Source organism: Paramisgurnus dabryanus, chromosome 20, assembly GCF_030506205.2.
Source record: "Paramisgurnus dabryanus chromosome 20, PD_genome_1.1, whole genome shotgun sequence".
Taxonomy (NCBI): Eukaryota; Metazoa; Chordata; class Actinopteri; order Cypriniformes; family Cobitidae; genus Paramisgurnus; species Paramisgurnus dabryanus.
The window spans coordinates 28,886,036-28,903,410 of NC_133356.1; the positions used below are offsets into that span (position 1 = coordinate 28,886,036).

Here is a 17,375-nt window from a genome sequence, read left to right on the forward strand (position 1 = left end):
TATTATTGTATCTGACACAAGCAAAATTCTACAAAGTGGTGTCATTGTGTATGGAATTAGTGACCACTTTTTAACCTACTGTACAAGGAAAGTCAAGAGGGCTCAGATTAAATGTCACAAGTCTGTGAAGAGTAGAAGTTTAAAGGGCTATAATGTTACTAATTTTCAGGTCATACTTAATAATATCAACTGGATGGAAATCACCAACATATGTGATGTTGATGCAGCATGGGATTGTTTTCTATCTAAATTCTTGAAAATGCTTGACAAGTTAGCCCCATTAAAAGAGACCAGGATTAAACAAAGATCACAGCCTTGGATAAATAATGATGTTTTGGACACCATTTACTTGAGGGACAAAATTTTAAGTGAATTTAAAAGAACCAAATTGCCTGCTCTTTTTAAAGAGTATAAAGCTCTTAGAAATAAGGTTCAGCGAATGGTGGATGAGGCGAAAAAGGATTTTTTTAGGTCTAAAATTGAGGAGCATAAAAAGGATCCCAAGAAATTATGGTCAACTCTTAGGCCTTTGGGAATAAAAGAGAACCCAAAACAAAAACAAGGTAAAATAGGCCTAGACATAAATGGGACCATATGCTATGATAAAACAGTGGTGGCAGATACTTTTAATAGTTTTTTTACAAAAATTGCAAGTAATCTGGTGCGGAATCTTCCATCTGCGTCAGGTGTTTTTAGTGATCCACAGAGGGTGCATAAGTTTTATGAAGAAAAGGGAGTTCAGCCAAACACTTTTCATTTTAAACAAGTAACAGAGGAGCTGGTATTAAAAAAACTAAAAGGCCTAAATATTTCTAAAGCTACTGGGTTTGACAATATACCTGCCAGATTTCTTAAGGATGCTGCTGAAATAATCACTCCTGTCATAACTTATCTTATTAATTTATCTATCGAAAAAAATTATTTTCCCAGTAAATTTAAGATGGCAAGAGTGACACCTTTATTCAAAAAGGGGCCTAAATCTGATCCTGGAAACTTTCGCCCTGTATCTATCTTGTGTTCAGTATCAAAAATTGTTGAAAGGATAATTTATGAGCAAATAGAAAGTTATTTAGTGGAACACAACCTTTTATTTGATTTTCAATCAGGTTTTAGAAAGGCCCATTCCACTGATACCTGTCTGCTTTACCTTACAGATTTTATTAGGAAAGAGGTAGAAAAGGGAAATTATTGTGGCATGGTGTTAATAGATCTTCAAAAGGCGTTTGATACAGTTCAGTATGACGTCCTTTTGAATAAACTAAAAGCCCTAGGATTTTCTCCTGCATCTCTTCAGTGGGTAAGGTCATATCTGGTGGGTAGAGAACAGGTGGTAGATGTGGAGGGGTCTTTGTCCTCACCTCTCAAATTAACTTGCGGAGTTCCCCAGGGGAGTATTTTGGGTCCTCTCTTTTTTTTATTATATGTCAACGATATGTCGTCAGCTATAAATTGTAACTTGTTTTTATTTGCAGATGACTCCGCTATCTTAGTCTCTCATCAAGACAAATCAGAGGTGGAAAGGCTGCTTAGTTCAGAACTCCTTAACCTAAGTGTTTGGCTAGCAGACAACAAGTTATCTATCCACCTTGGCAAAACAGAGTCAATTCTTTTTGGGTCCAGAGACAAATTGAAAAAGGCTATGGAGTTTAAGGTAGTCGTAGGTAATGCTGAAATTATAGCCAGGGACGCTGTTACTTACTTGGGCTGTATATTAGATAATAAATTATCAGGGGAGCTTATGGCTCGAAAAATAATCTCAAAAGTAAGCCAAAGGACTAAGTTCCTGGCAAGAATATCCAGCATCCTAGACAGTAAAACATTAAAAATCTTGGCTGATGCGCTTGTTCAATGTCATTTTGACTATGCCTGTACATCTTGGTATACAGGCACTACTAAGGGTATTAAAGACAAGCTACAGATTTGTCAAAACAAACTTATCAGAGTGATACTTAAATTACATCCTCGAACTCATCTTCTTCCTGAACATTACTTAAGTCTTGGATGGCTCAGGGTGGAGGAGAGGGTTTCTCAACTTAAACTGTGTTTAGTTTTTAAGATAAGAAATAATCTGGCACCAAAGTATTTAAGTGATTATTTTTTAAAAATTAGTGATATGCACAATTACCACACCAGGGGGAGTTCCACAAACTACAGGCTTTATCGTTTTAAGAGCTGTGTGGGAAAATATTCTTTCCTATACTCCGCAGCTGTTTTGTGGAATGGTTTACCGTTAAACCTTAAACTGTTGAGCTCTTCCTATTATCACTTTAAGTTTTTAATAAAAAAATGGTTATTGAACTTATAAAGAGAAAAAGGAAAAAGTAAGGAAACAGAAATTTTAGTAAGTAGTAGGAATACTGTATTGTCTGTTGGTGTGTCTGCTTGTCTTTTAGGATTTGTTTTGTATGTGTTTTATGGTGTTTATTTATCTGTATTTTTATCCGCTATTCTTTCATTGTTCTTAATGTTATCAGTCATGTATTGTTAGTCGTCTTCCATCTAAAGGACCACAATGGAAACAAGCCTATGGGCTTTTTTGTGTTTTTATCCTTTTGAACTTGCTTGCTGTTCAATAAAATATTCAATCAATCAATCAATAATCATTAAGACCTGAATGCGCAGGCGAACTAGTGAAATAAATGACACGAACATGTAGTGAATCATAAGTTAAAACAGTGTTGTATAGTGTTGCATGACTCGTACTCGCTCCTCCCGCGGTATAACTCCTCCTTCTTCATTTTTTCGCACGTTATACGAAAGATTCAGTAAAGCTCATCTTTCTTTTATAAATCCGATTAAACTAAAGACTCTTCAGAGATATAAAGGATGTAATACTACTCTATAGGTTCTCCAGATTAACATCAGAAATGCAGAAACAGCATGTGTTACGTGAGCCTTAAATACATCTAAATGTCATATTTTCTCCAGTAAAATAATAATTTTTCTGGTTCCATATATATTTTAATAAGTCAGAAACATCTCCGCTATGTCCCGGTGACAGGCGCGGTGGGCAGGTGACGCAATTATGGATCCTCCGAAGGCTAAACCATCTCATTTCATTTCTCTTCGTGGACTTCGGAGGCTGTAACCTTGCCATCTGAGGTCGCCTCCTTAGAAGATCGCAGCTTTTTTCAGCTAGAATTACTTTTACACGTAGGCGGCTATTTTCATAAACGGACATTTCAACCTCTTCGGTTTCATAAATTACTTCGGGCACACATGTCAGTTTTCAAGTGCTCATTGACATGTACCCGTGTATATATGGTGTAACGAGAAGCTCAAGCCCACGTAAGCCAATCAGAATCCCGAAAACAGCAACGAATCAGTTCCAGTTCCTCTTTTGAACAAGGTTGCACTTTTGACGTAGGTGCAAGCTCTGGCGCATACTGTGACGTTGGCTGCCTAAACATCTGTTTGTCTCAGTTTACATGCAAGCGAAGATTTTCAAAATCTCCACTCTGTCCGGAGTTTTTAGAAAGAATCGGTTTCAGAGGCGAGTTCTTCGCTTGGTGTAAAATGGTCAAAATAACCATGTGCTTGTAAAAAGAGCATAAGTGCTTTGGTTGCGTTGACATTTCTGCTTTGCTTGTCATTGAACAATGCACCGGTTGGTTGTTGTGATGTATGCCCCGCCTACCTCAACTGTGATTTGACAGCCAAGTGAGAAGTGACATTGACAAGTGTTTGCCTAAAGTTTGAACATTTTTCAAACTTTTGAACATGTTGAAACATTTTTATGAATATTTTTCAAACTTTTGAGATAATGTAAGTACAAAACAGCATGAAATATATCACACTGTGCAAATGTTTTTTTCCTTTAAAAAATACAGGTTATGCCTTTGACTGTTGTATAAAATGTCAGATTTAGATTTCATTGATGCAGCAAGAGGTCCCCTCGAATGCGTGTTATAAGTACACTTTGAAGTTCAACTTCTCACTTCAATTATAATGCAGATAATATAATTTCAAATAAAAATAAATTAAATACAAACTCAATCTTTTTAATACAACACATACTGAACATAAATAAAAATGATTACCATTTCCAAAACCGAATAAGTATTTATTGATAATTGAATTACATTTCTCTTTTATACACATATCATAAATGATACAGGATTTTACATTTTAAAGTCTTCTAACATTACAGCATCCAATGTCATTGAAAAAAAATGCACGACAAATAAAGAATATGAATAAAGACAAAAAATATGTCATGGTTTTCATTCAGCGTCACTCCTGTTTCCTTTATCCCGAAATATAATTTTTATTGTAAGTGCACGTGAATAAACTTTAATATACATATCTAAAAGGCAATCGGTGTGGGAGTACAAAGCAATACAGGAAACTGGGCGGAGCAATGATGTGTTCAGGTGTCTCATCCGCTCGGTCTCAGCTCAGGGTTCAGAATAAAGGCATCACGACTGCGGCTCTTCTGATAGACACGAGCGATCGAGCAGCAATGTGAGAGATGAGACCGAGGGCACAGACAGACTGAAACCACAGCTAATGCAGATGATAGATCCTCTACGGCAGACGAGACCGCCGAGGGCTGGGAAAATCAAACTCTTCATGAACCATAAATCTGTTTTACTCTGCAATCGGCATTCATAATAATCTTTGCTTTTTTAATATAATTTCCCCGTGTAAACATACATTCATGCAACACCCGCTTTAGAATAAGTTCAATATATTTGATATATCATTATAAAAAACCCTGAAACAAACAGAAAACCCTACAAATTAACTAAAATAAGAAACTTATCCGATCAGGACCTCAGAAGTAAATAAAGGCAAGTTTAAGATATGTTTGGAGGGGGAGATGGGTGCTTTTTTACTGCAGTGCCCTGCACTAACACCTCGAAATTAGTTTTTGGGTGAACTTATGATTATTGATCACACACAATATGGCAGGCGAAAGATTTATTGATTTATACTTGATTATTTATGAACGGCTATACTAGTCGCTTGCACCAAAGAGTTATGGTGTAAATGCACAACTCTCATAAATGTTAAATTGTTGCATCGACATCTTTGAAGATCCTTGAACAAGTAACTTTTTAATGATTTGACCAACAACAGATCTCCTATTTGGCAACATCACATATGCTGGGTCTGTGTATCAAACGCCCACAACACATCAAGTGTGACAAAACGAGTGTTGATAGTAGAACATGTGATCAGACAAACCCAGACAAAGAGATAAACATCTCCACTTTAAAGCTGTCAGGTCACACACATATTGCAGATGCAGTCGATGTTACTCTAAAATCACCAATACAGAGCAAAGCCTTTAGGTTAGTTGCAATTTAGTTAAGCTAAAGACCTGAACTCTTCTCAACAAATTACATCCATCTCACATGTTTACCTAAACATGCAAAATCAGCTTAAACACCTGTTTAAAGGGATAGTTCACCCAAAACTACTAACTTTTGTTACACACCTGTATAAATGTCTTTGTTCTGATGAATACAAAGGAAGATATTTTGAGGACCAAACCAAGACCCCATTGACTTCCATAGTATTCTTTTCTCCTGCTATGGAAGTCAATGGGGCCTTTGATCTGTGGAAGATATTTTAAGATGTTTATAACTAAACCGATAATTTTTTTTACTGTATACAGGTTTGTAACATCATAAGAGTGAGTAAATGATAAGACATTTTTCATTTTTGTGTAAACTATCCCTTAAAGGTTTCTTCTCTTCCTATAAGGTCTTTAAAATTAACATCATATGATTTACTTTTTCTTCCATTAAAGAAGAAGAACTGAAAATTTTTTTACAGAAGAAAGAAAATAAAGGGATGGTGTGTGTCAGAAACTGACTGTTTGTTGGCCTTTGGCTAGAGTCCCACCCTGTAAATGTAAACGTATAGTGAGAATGGATATTCAAATGCCCGATGCTGCAGCTATTGCAGACAGCCATTGACCCCGGAGACACTGATATAACATGAATATGGCTTTAAATGGTTGGAAAAAGCCCGTAGGCACAAACAGGGGGGGGGGGGGGGTGACATCTCCAACATCGGTGATAATGGATGGATTCAGCTGCAGTACCAAAGAGGTATTTTTTAAGCATGTGATTACGCTGACTACGGGGGATAAACACATAAGAGAGAAAATCATCATGGGTCTGAATAAATATCAATTCCCTCCAAATTCATTTCACACAGTCTTGATATGATCATTGCTCAGAGAACAACAGGGGTGTATGTCGAAATCTAAAATGCCCAGAAATTATATTATAATATATAATTGTGATGTATATACTCTCAAACAAGACGAAGGGATACAAAACGATGTTAAAGAACCACCGCGAAGGCCTTTCTGCTAAAGATACCACATATAGACAAAGGATGCGACAATCTCTCTCTATAGCATGCCACAAAGTGTGCAAAACACACGCTAACTCTATGATCTAATATATTACACCTTCTGCGCATGGTCCAGAAGACTCTTGGCATATTGAGGCAGATATCATTATGCAGCTGAAAACGCCACATGATCGATGGACTTGACTGTGTAAAATTGTGTTTTTCATAAAAACTTGCCAGACACAGTGACTCGCTCGCTTTAGGAGTGAATTGATAAACAAAGATTTGTTCGGATGAGCCCTAACATGCACACTGCAGTAGATGATGTCAGGCACTGTGGGAAAACAACATTTATGATGTTTAAAAGAAGATTTTTATGCGCATGTGATATCTTTGTCTTGCTTTGAGGATGCTTAAAGATATTTTAACTAGAAAACAAAATTAATTTAGTTGGGAAGTACATGTGTGTAAGATGTGTGTGATAAAATCTAACATAGTTTTGCATTGTAAAAAAAGTTGGTTCAACTTAAAAAGTAAGTAACATGGTTGCATAAATGTTTTAAGTTAATTCTACTTAAAAATATTAGTAAAAAACAATAATTTTACACATGTTTTAGTTAACTAATATTTTCACTATTTTTAGTTTAGGTAAAAAAATTTGTTGAATAAATGTATTTTTTTGTGTTACCAATTAAAGTTGATCCAACTTTTTACTTTTTACAGTTCGTTTTTTATTAGGCAACTAAAAATGTGTTGGCTCAACTTAAAAGTTAATTGTCGCATTAAAATATTTATTCAACCTATTAATCTTAGTCAACACAATAATTTTACACATTTTTTTAGTTAACTAATATTTTCATTATTTTCACTTTAGGTAAAAAAATTCTTGAATAAATTTACTTTTTTGGTGTTACAAATTGAAGTTGATCCAACTCTTCACTTTTTTCAGTTTATTTTTTATTAGGCAACTAAAAATTTGTTCAAATTAAAGTAAGTTAATTGTCACATTAAAATATTTAGTTAATTCAAACTAATAATATTAGTCAACACAAAAATTTACACATTTTTTTAAGTTAACTAATCATTTCATCATTTTTACTTTAGGTACAAAATTTAAGTTGAATAAATTTACTTTTTTCGTGTTACCAATTGAAGTTGATCCAACTTTTCACTTTTTACAGTTTGTTTTTTATTAGGCAACTAAAAAAAGTTGGTTCAACTTAAAAAGTAAGTAACCTGGTTGCCTTCAAATTTCAAGTTAATTCAACTTAAAAATATTAGTTATCACAATAATTTTTCACAATTTTTAGTTAACTAATATTTTCACTATTTTCAAGTTTCAAGTTAAATACATTTAGTTTTTTGGTGTTACCAATTGAAGTTCATTCAACTTTTCAATTTTACAGTTTTTTATTAGGCAACAAAAATATGTGGGTTCCACTTAAAGTAAGGTAATTGTTGCATAAAAATATTGCGTTAGTTCAACCTAAAAATATTAGTTATCACAATAATTTTACACAAATTTTTAGTTAACTAATTTTTCACTATTTCACTTCAAGTAAAAAATTTGTTGAATAAAAGTACTTTTTTGGTGTAACCAATGTAAATTGATCCAACTTTTCACTTTTTACAGTTTGTTTTATTAGGCAACTAAAATTTGTTAGATCAAGTTAAGTCAAGTAAGTTAATTGTTGCCTTAAAATATTGAGCTAATTCAACCTAAAAATATTAGTCAACACAATAATTTTACACCAATTTTTTGTTAACTAATATTTTTAAGTTGAATGAACTTTTTTACAGTGCAAAACTATGTTAGATTTATGCATCTTACACTCTTACACATGTAAACTTAATTCAAGATACATCCTATATAAACAAGTCGTACGGTTCTGCTCCTCAACTAAATTCATTTTGTTTTGAGCTGTTTAAATATTGAAAACAAGACAAAAAATTAAAAAGAATATTTTTGAATCTCATTCAGAAAATTGTGTTGCAAGTAAACCAATGGAGTGTGTGTGTGTGTGTGTGTGTGTGTGTGTGTGTGTGGGCAAGCATGAAACATCTGCAGTAATAAACTCGTCAAGTGTTTGGGATTCGCTTCATGAATAAAATAGCAGGGCATTGCAGATGAAATGTTTGGTGGCGTGATAAAAAAAAACTTAATTTAAAATAAGCGATCCTATGACAATGATAAGTAAAAGCTTCTTCCCATTTTCTCATCGTAATAATAAACAGAATATGGCTTTTAAAATAAAAAAGTGCCAAAATTTCTTTGATTTTTCTCTTTTTGGAATAATAGTACACACAGTGATATTTTAGCTGTCAGATCTATCTTCAGCTCGATCAGGTCCATATAGGAGAGAGTCGGTCGAGTCAGGAAGGTTTAGCTTAGGCTGTTAGGTGCAGGAGTCGACGCGGCGTTTTAGCCGCTACAGGTCTGGCGTGATGGTAAACAGATTTTCCCGAGTAGGAAAGAGGGACGCATCCAAAAATCTCTTCTGCAAAGTGTCAAAATGAGGAATATCAGAAGTACTCCAATGTGGAAAAAACCTTTCAACCCAAGGACAGATGGTTTGTAGACCTCAGAGTCTTTGAGTGTTTGTATCCCATGCAAGACGTGGGCTCATTGTCTGGAGCAATGTACTGTACTGTTTGAATCCCTTTAAGGTAGTGGGAACTTTTTGTCAGCTGCGTTTCTCTCTGCGGTCCTTTAGCGTTATAAAAGCACTCAGATTAGCAAGCACGAGTCATCACTCCATTCTGTCAGGGATGTCGTTTCTTCTTTCGTTTAATTGCACCCCCTTGTCCTCTGCATAGACTTGCCAAATTAGCTGGAAATGAAAGAGCGAACAATCGAAATAATAAAAAATCCAAAGCTTGATGTGAATATGGTTTTACACAGAGGTGGTAGAGATAAAACTAAAGATAAAAGCTAGAGAAAACAAATCGGAACGGGGAGATAATGAAATCAAGATGAGGAGTGAGAGCTTCACGTTGTCATCAGTCCTTGCTGGCATCGATTTGCTGGAGGGGCAGGTGCATCTGCAGTGGATCTCTGAGACGCTTTAGATCCAACTCCGCCTGAGGAAAAGAAAGCCAAATAGTGAACATGAATGAAAGAAAACTGTTGAAATCGTTGAAAAAGCATACTGTGACCTGGTGATGCCCAGCTCAAAAAATGGCATAAAAGCAATGGATATACTGACAGTCTGTCCCACATACACGCAAGATGACTTAAGGGCGAGTAAAATATATGTCTTCCTTTCTTACACAATTAAAAGTTATATCTTCATAATAGCATTGAATAGTGATTGCTTTTTAAAGTCCGTTCGACTCTGTTGGGTTCACATATATAGTGTCTCTTAAGTGATAACTATTCATATTTTGAGCTAGGGTTGTGCTGATAGACGATAGTATCGTGTATCGACGATCGTCAGACATATCGCTAATAGCAGGCTTTCATGACTATAGTTGGCGATGGTTATTATTATCATCATAGTTTCACATTAACATGCGCATTGCATGCTTTTCCTCCCATTAGAGGGTTTGTGAGATTCACTTTGGACGATAGAGCTTGAAATGCGCACGTGGACTCAATGCGTGCGTCTTGGTCTCTTGCTCGGACCTTAATGTGAGTGGGATGGACTCCTTTCTAACACATGAACTTATAATACATGTGGCATTGACATTTCCTTGCAGGTTGTTAGGTGCGCAGAGGGTTAAAACCATCAAGTTTGTTGTTCCCACTCCCTGGCACGCAGGGAATTTTAGAGCGCCTGGACTTAATGTCACGGATGAATTAATGGCATCGGTTTTAAGAAGGTTACGATTACGGTCATGACAGTGTTGCCCTTGCTTCTTTTTTGTCCACCAATCAAGTGACTTGTCATAAATGATAAAAAATGTACAAATAAATAAATGACTAAACTACTGGCCTGATACTATAGTGTATTGACGATATCACATGCTGATGATAAGACAATCTCAAAATGGAGCATATTTTGAGCTGATTTATTGATCGCTATGTTGCGTTTCAATGTACACACATCTGGATCTAAATGGCGGCACACCAGCTCCACATCGGTATGTAAGGTGATCACTGGTTCTCGCAAGTCTCGTGACTAGTTGTCATAGCCAACAAGCAATTTTGGCTAAAACAAGGTAAAATTTGGGCTGTCGGTGAAAGTCTAATGGGGCGTACTTACCAAATGCAAATTCAACAATTTGTGAGAGTATGTTACATACAAAGTCAACGCAAAGATGTGAATTGCCGCGAAAACATGCGCTATTCACCTAAAACGCAACTTCATGCAAGTTCAAAATATTCAAGAAATATTTAACAAAAATATTGTCATACACAACAAACAATTTTGTCTAAAACAAGGCAAAATGTGGGCATTCGGTGAAAGTCTAATGGGGCGTACTCACAAAACACAAATTCACCGTTTTGTGCCAGTATATTACATACAAAGTCAATGCAAAGATGTGAATTACCGCAAAACGCGCTATTCGCTTCGAAATCTTCATGCAAATTCAAAATATTTAAGAATTATTCAACAAAAATACTATCACAAACAATTTTGGCTAAAAAAGGCAAAATTTGGGCTGTCTGTGAAAGTTTAATTGGGCGTACGCACCAAACGCAAATTCAACGATTTGTAAAATATATTAAATACAAAGTCAATGCAAAGATGTGAATTGCCACAAAAACACGCGTTACTCGCATCAAACACATTTTATGCAAGTTCAAAATATTCAAAAAAAGTATTGTCCTACCCAAAAAACGATTTTGGCCTGTCAGTGAAAGTCTAATCAGGCGTCAAAGTCAAACCAAAGACATAAATTGCCATGAAAACATGCACTATTCGCCTAAAACGCAACTTCATGCAAGTTCAAAATATTCAAGAAATATTTAACAAAAATATTGTCACACACAACAAACAATTTTGGCTAAAACAAGGCAAAATGTGGGCTTTTGGTGAACGTCTAATTGGGCGTACTCACAAAACACAAATTCACCGTTTTGTGCCAGTATATTACATACAAAGTCAATGCAAAGATGTGAATTGCCGCAAAACGCGCTATTCGCTTCAAACACGTCTTCATGCAAATTCAAAATATTTAAGAATTATTCAACAAAAATACTATCACAAACAATTTTGCCTAAAAAAAGGCAAAATTTGGGCTGTCGGTGAAAGTCTAATTGGGCGTACCCACCAAACGCAAATTCAACGATTTGTGAAATATATTAAATACAAAGTCAATGCAAAGATGTGAATTGCCACAAAAACACACGTTACTCGCATCAATCACATTTTATGCATGTTCAAAATATTCAACAAAAGTATTGTCGTACCCAACAAACGATTTTGGCCTGTCAGTGAAAGTCTAATCGGGGGTCAAAGTCAAACCAAAGACATAAATTGGCATGAAAACACGCCCTATTCACCTCAAACACTTCTTCACGTTAAAAATGTTCAGCAAAATTCACAATGCACGGTTAAATCCCTCGAGAAATCTAGAGCGAGGAAACGCGATGCTTCGTTTTTGGCATGTATGCAGCATAACGAACGTCTAAGGGGCGGATCACATTTCGCATCTTTTGCACTTGCAAATACATTATTTTGAATGTAGATGTGCGGCAAGTGCGTTTAACACCTTTTATCAGGGGTGTAGGTGCCGCAGCCAGTCAAAATAATTCATGCCATGTCGGAAAGAAGGAGAAAAGTGGTTTTAAAAGCGTAATGCAAACCACCCCTAACTATAGCCCAAGAACAGATGATGCGAATACACCTTGAACATCTGTTGACTTCGCCTATATGATGCAATATTGTACATCTTGTTATTTTGGCAAAACAGCATGTAACCAAATTCAAGGCTATTTAGGGAAAGTGAATTACTCATAGACGGACTATATTGGGTCTATAGTAAGCCGTCGATTCACTGTCTTGGTTATTGCTTGCTGGGACATGTTGTGACGAAACACGCAGTCATGATACATACAAGAACCACTGTTTGTCTTATGGACCAACATGGAGTCTTCGTGCCACCACTTTAGATTTGGATCGTTTTACATACAGTACTGTGCAAAAGTCTAAGGCCACCATCACCAGCTTTGTTGTTTTAGTTTTAATGCCCATCCATATTTATTTTCACTCTTTTTAAGATACAAATAGAAAATCTAGGAAATATGTACACAAAATTAAAAAACAAACAATTTTCAGAACTAAATGTCTTCTTCAGGCATCAGTCAGTATTTAGTGTTGACCTCTCTTAGCACGAAACACATTTTGAGCTTTTTTAAGGAGACTGAAGTCTTGAAGTCATTCCATTAGAATAAGAAATTAGGATTTAATTTCATTTAGGTTCAAGAGATCCTGCAGCTGCCTGCCATTATTCAAGTGAAAGGGGAGTTTACCCTAAATACTTCACACTTCAGCTTATACTTTTATACTGTTTTTAATACTACATACACATTTCTTGTATTTTCTGGTTGTATTCTAATAAAGAGACTGAGAAATAATCATATATGATCTCTATAACATTGCAAAACAACAAATCTAATGGTAGCATGGTGGCCTAAGACTTTTGCACAGGACTGTTTATACATACATACATACATAAACTCACTGGAATCCTATAGACTGCTTTATCTGATGATGGACGGGCTTTAAATAACTGCTACTTTTCAATGCCTTTACTATTTAATGCAAAGATATTATTTAATACGACTCTATATGTGTTCGGATAAAAGAAGAAAGTCAAGACGGTGAGAAAAATATGGGCTAATTTTCAATCTGGGGTGAGCGGTTCCTTTAAAAGACTTCATAGCACATGTTTACTTGCTCCAGGCGAACAGCCCAGGTGCCATCCATGTATAAATATTACACAAATGACAGGTGTTTACATTAAAGATTTATGACACCCTAATGTAAATACATGTGGTACGATGATATACAGTGAATTCATCACTGCATGTTTACATAGCATAGAAAAGAACACGTAAACATACTCAAAACATTTCCATTGGTGTTATACAGGAGACAGACAATGCAGGTTAGGGATAGGAAATAAAAAACTAATTATTAACCATAAATCTATTATTTAATTGTAACAGCCCCAGTGAAGTGATCCTTTAAAGGTGGCAAAGAATGCATTGACATAATCAGTTAAATTGTTCTTTGATATCTGCACAGAAGATTTGTGGGTTTATTAAGTGCAAAAATGATCCAGTTTTACATGTCCATTTACAACCCTAGGATTTGCCTTTAGAAAAAAAATTTCTATTATTACCTTATTTGAAAGAGTCATGATGAATAATAAGGTTGAGCTCTGCTCTGATTGGCTGTTTCACAGAGCAGCTCCTTCAGTAGCTCTGTGTGTGTGTGTGTAAAACGACCTTATGTTTGAGTCTGAATCAGATGAAGATAAGGATTTTGATGAATAATCAATTTGGAGATTGTTAATAGATTTTTTTGAGTGGTAAGTTTGTGTTTTTTCAGTATGGACATGCAAAACGTAACTGTAACATCAATAGTAGAACTTCAGCCTAAACGCAAATTAGCATATAGCATTAACTAGCATATAGCGCTAACGGCGCATTCACACGGGGCGTAAGCGTTGACGCTTTCCATTCACTTTTAATGGGTGACGTCAAGCGTAGGCGAAATGAATTGTGTCGGCGCCGCGTCAGTGCCGTTGCTCGCGGCAGAAGTTGAACATTTCTCAACTTTTCAAGCGGCAACGCGTGCGTCAACCAATCATATCGCCTTATGCAAATAACCTAGACAGAGCCAGCCAATTACGTTTATGGAAGACCGGAGCTTGTGTTGCGGCCACAGTGATTGGCTGTTGGCCACGCTTCAGATAAGCCTTCCGTTAAGTGTTAACGCTTACGCCCCGTGTGAATGTACCGTAACTGAACAGTCACAACTTTTAGCAGTGTAACAAAATTGTACTTAATTTAACGTTGAGGGTGTACATCTCGACTGTAACATCACAGTCTGTGTTATGTTGACATTGGATTGTTTTCCAGCTGTCTTTTGCATGCACAAGGTTTACATAAGAAGGAGGAAACAATCGTGTTTGAGGCTCACGATATCTCATTACCATGTACACAACTCTTATTATTCATCTATGCCTTAGATAAATATAGTTTTACATTCTACGGCACCTTTAAAGGAAAAGCAGAGTAAACAAACACACATGCTTACCTCAGCAATAGCATCTTTCAGTTTGTTGTATTTCTCAATGTCAAAGCGTGTCCTCTTGGCTCCCTTATGAAAGAACAGCAGATACTGTCGGTCTCTGGCGTCTGGATAAAGATATTCCTGCGTGATGGAGCGACAGCAGAGGTCAGATACAGATACAACTTCTATTTTAGGATTTGCGAAGATGAAAACATTTAGATGCTCACCTGACGTGTCAGCACAAAGTAAGCGTACATGGCCATGGCTGTGCCGTAGGTGATAAAGTATGTGACCGGCTCCATGATATCCCATGAATATTCCCACCAGGTCAACCGTGCCAGAATGCCAAATTGCGTGGCCATGTAGGCCATCCCACCCCACAGAACCCACGTGGTCCTGCGTTCTGCTTTCTTACTTAGCTCATCTTTAACCTAACAAATGGAGATTACAAATGATGTGAGAAATATTCAAGGAAATATGAAAAATATATCATATGAGCTTTTAATGTCTATTCTTTTACATGAGGTACAAAATGTTTGCAACCTTGTTGTCAAAATTTGAGACACATAACATTATTTAAGTTTAGGTTTTAATTTTAACTTATTTGGTAACACTTTAGAATAAGGTTCATTAGTAAACATTAGTTAACTAATAATGAACTGCCCTTATAGACGGTTTAATCGGACGCACGTGCGCTGACGCGATACTCTTCAGGATCCGAACTTTACTTCCGGTTTCGTTTTTTTTATGGTCTGGCTAGTTGCTTAATTGATCTCTTGAACAAATGCCTCGTTGAAAATAACAAAAGTTTTGGTTTCCTAGGTAATCTATGTGTTGTTTTTTGCTTGTTATATAAATAAACTGTGTTTAAAGTACTTTGTTGTTATTTATTCTTAGCGGAGTTTGCCGGAAGTTACGTGCGGACCACGACATCCGCTTGTTTATGTTGTTACTGCTGAAACCATCTATACAGCATTTATTAATGTTAATTTCAACATTTACTAATACTTGATAAAAATGTTGTTAATGTTAGTTAATGCACTGTGAACTAACATGAACAAACATTTAAAAGCTTTATTTCTATTCACTAAGATTAACAAAGATTAATAAATACTATAACAAATGTATTGCTCATGGTTTGTTCATGTTAGTTTATACATTAACTAATGTTAACTAATGAACATTATTGTAAAGTGTTACCACTTATTTTTATTAATATTTGGCCTTAGCTTTTATTTTCAGATATTTTTAGTTCCTTTGTTATTGACCATTGGTCATTCCTTTACTTTCTTTAATAGGTTGAATTTTAACTAACTGCTATTTAAGTTTAATTCGTTTTTTATTTCAGCTTATATTTTTGATTTTCGTCAAATTGAACTTCCTCAACTGAAATGTTGCCTTAGAAATAAAATAAGTTTCTCAACTAATATTTAGGCCTATTTTGTTTCAATTATCAGACATGTTTATAATGTTTTAATTCACAATAACCCGATAAAACTCTGACTTGAGTAATTCCAATCGATTAATTTAAAGCAAAAAACTAAAAATGACAAATAATTATAGCTTGTGACAACATTTGATCAGTTTAAAACAAGTTACTCTTACTGATAGATGTTATCCTACTACTTTAACCACTGTTAAAAAAGTTGGTTTAACTTTAAAAGTTACCTGGTTGCCTCAAAATGTTGAGTTAATTCAACAAAATAATATTTGAAGTTGAATGAACACAAATTTAGGCCACCATGTAGCTTACTTGAGTAACTTACTTAACTCTTTCCCCGCCATTGACGAGTAATTTCTGCAATACCGCTATTATCCACAGCAACTTATAAAACCCGGAAGTATCGCCCTAGGGCAAACAGCTGTATGTCCGTGTAAGTTTTGAGGATCGCTCTGATTCTGATCTATATCAAAAGTCATTCACAAAAATTAAATTATCTCAGCTTTTTGCTCAAAATGTGGTGTTTTTGAAGAAATCTACCCATATTTGAGAGGTGATTAAAAAAAAGTACGGTATAAAGGTAGGATGAAACGTTTTTGTTTTGTTTTGTTTTTTGAAAGCAGAAGATCTGTTCTTTCATTTGATATATTGTATGTTTATATATTTTAAGAAGAAAATTTTCTGGAAGACTGGAAAACTTTTGTGAAAATCATGAAAAATGCTGGCACTCGCTGGCAACTTTTTTTTTAAACGCTGGCGGGGAGAGAGTTTAGAACCAACCAATCATTTTTACAGTGCAGGTCTCACATTAAAAACATTGCATTATCAACCAAGGCTTAAGAAAAATCTACAAAGTATGTCAAAAGACGCCGAAATATATTTATGGAAAGCACCGTGAAACACGCATTGCATTAGTCTAGCATACAAAAAGGTACCTTCTCCAGTGGGCGGAGCTGAGAGTTGAGGTCCTCCAGTCGTCCAATCAGCTCTCTCTCTTTGTTCAGCTGATGGTCCTCTATGCGCAGTGTGGTGTAGAGCTGCTGTACTAAAAACTTGACATCATTCAGCCGATCCGCTTCCTCGTGAGGTAGCAGATCTGTGATGGACACAAACAGAATATTAAAAACATAAAGCCTCACACTCAATAACCTAAGATGCGACTGACCATGCTCACCTCTGCTTGGCGGTTGCACTAGATGCGTTGTGTCATTAATGACAAGCTTAAAGTTCTCCAAAAGTAAAATATCAATCCCTGTAGAGGACGCTATCCTTGCTCCATCTAGAGAGAGAGAGAGATAGAGAGAAATTACAAATTGGTCAAATACTGTAGGGGAGGTATGTAAACTTATAAATTGCATTTTTCTTAATCTAAATGCTTATCACAAACTTTCCATACTTAGGTGAAGTAAAAATGGCAGATAACCCACAGGAGA

The 17,375-nt window shown here is 35.7% G+C and overlaps 1 protein-coding gene across 1 annotated transcript in view; it reads right to left on the bottom strand.

The window, feature by feature from the left end:
- Positions 1-8,551: 8,551 nt before the first annotated feature.
- Positions 8,552-17,375, bottom strand: part of mcu (mitochondrial calcium uniporter) — a 109,222-nt gene continuing 100,398 nt past the window's right edge. The window contains exons 5-9 of the mRNA XM_065251230.2: positions 17,117-17,221; positions 16,878-17,038; positions 14,729-14,932; positions 14,526-14,642; positions 8,552-9,393 (exon numbers count right to left, since the gene is read on the bottom strand). Of these exons, the coding sequence (XP_065107302.1) occupies positions 9,313-9,393; positions 14,526-14,642; positions 14,729-14,932; positions 16,878-17,038; positions 17,117-17,221 (668 nt within the window). The 3' untranslated portion in view covers positions 8,552-9,312. The remainder of the gene's footprint in view (positions 9,394-14,525; positions 14,643-14,728; positions 14,933-16,877; positions 17,039-17,116; positions 17,222-17,375) is intronic.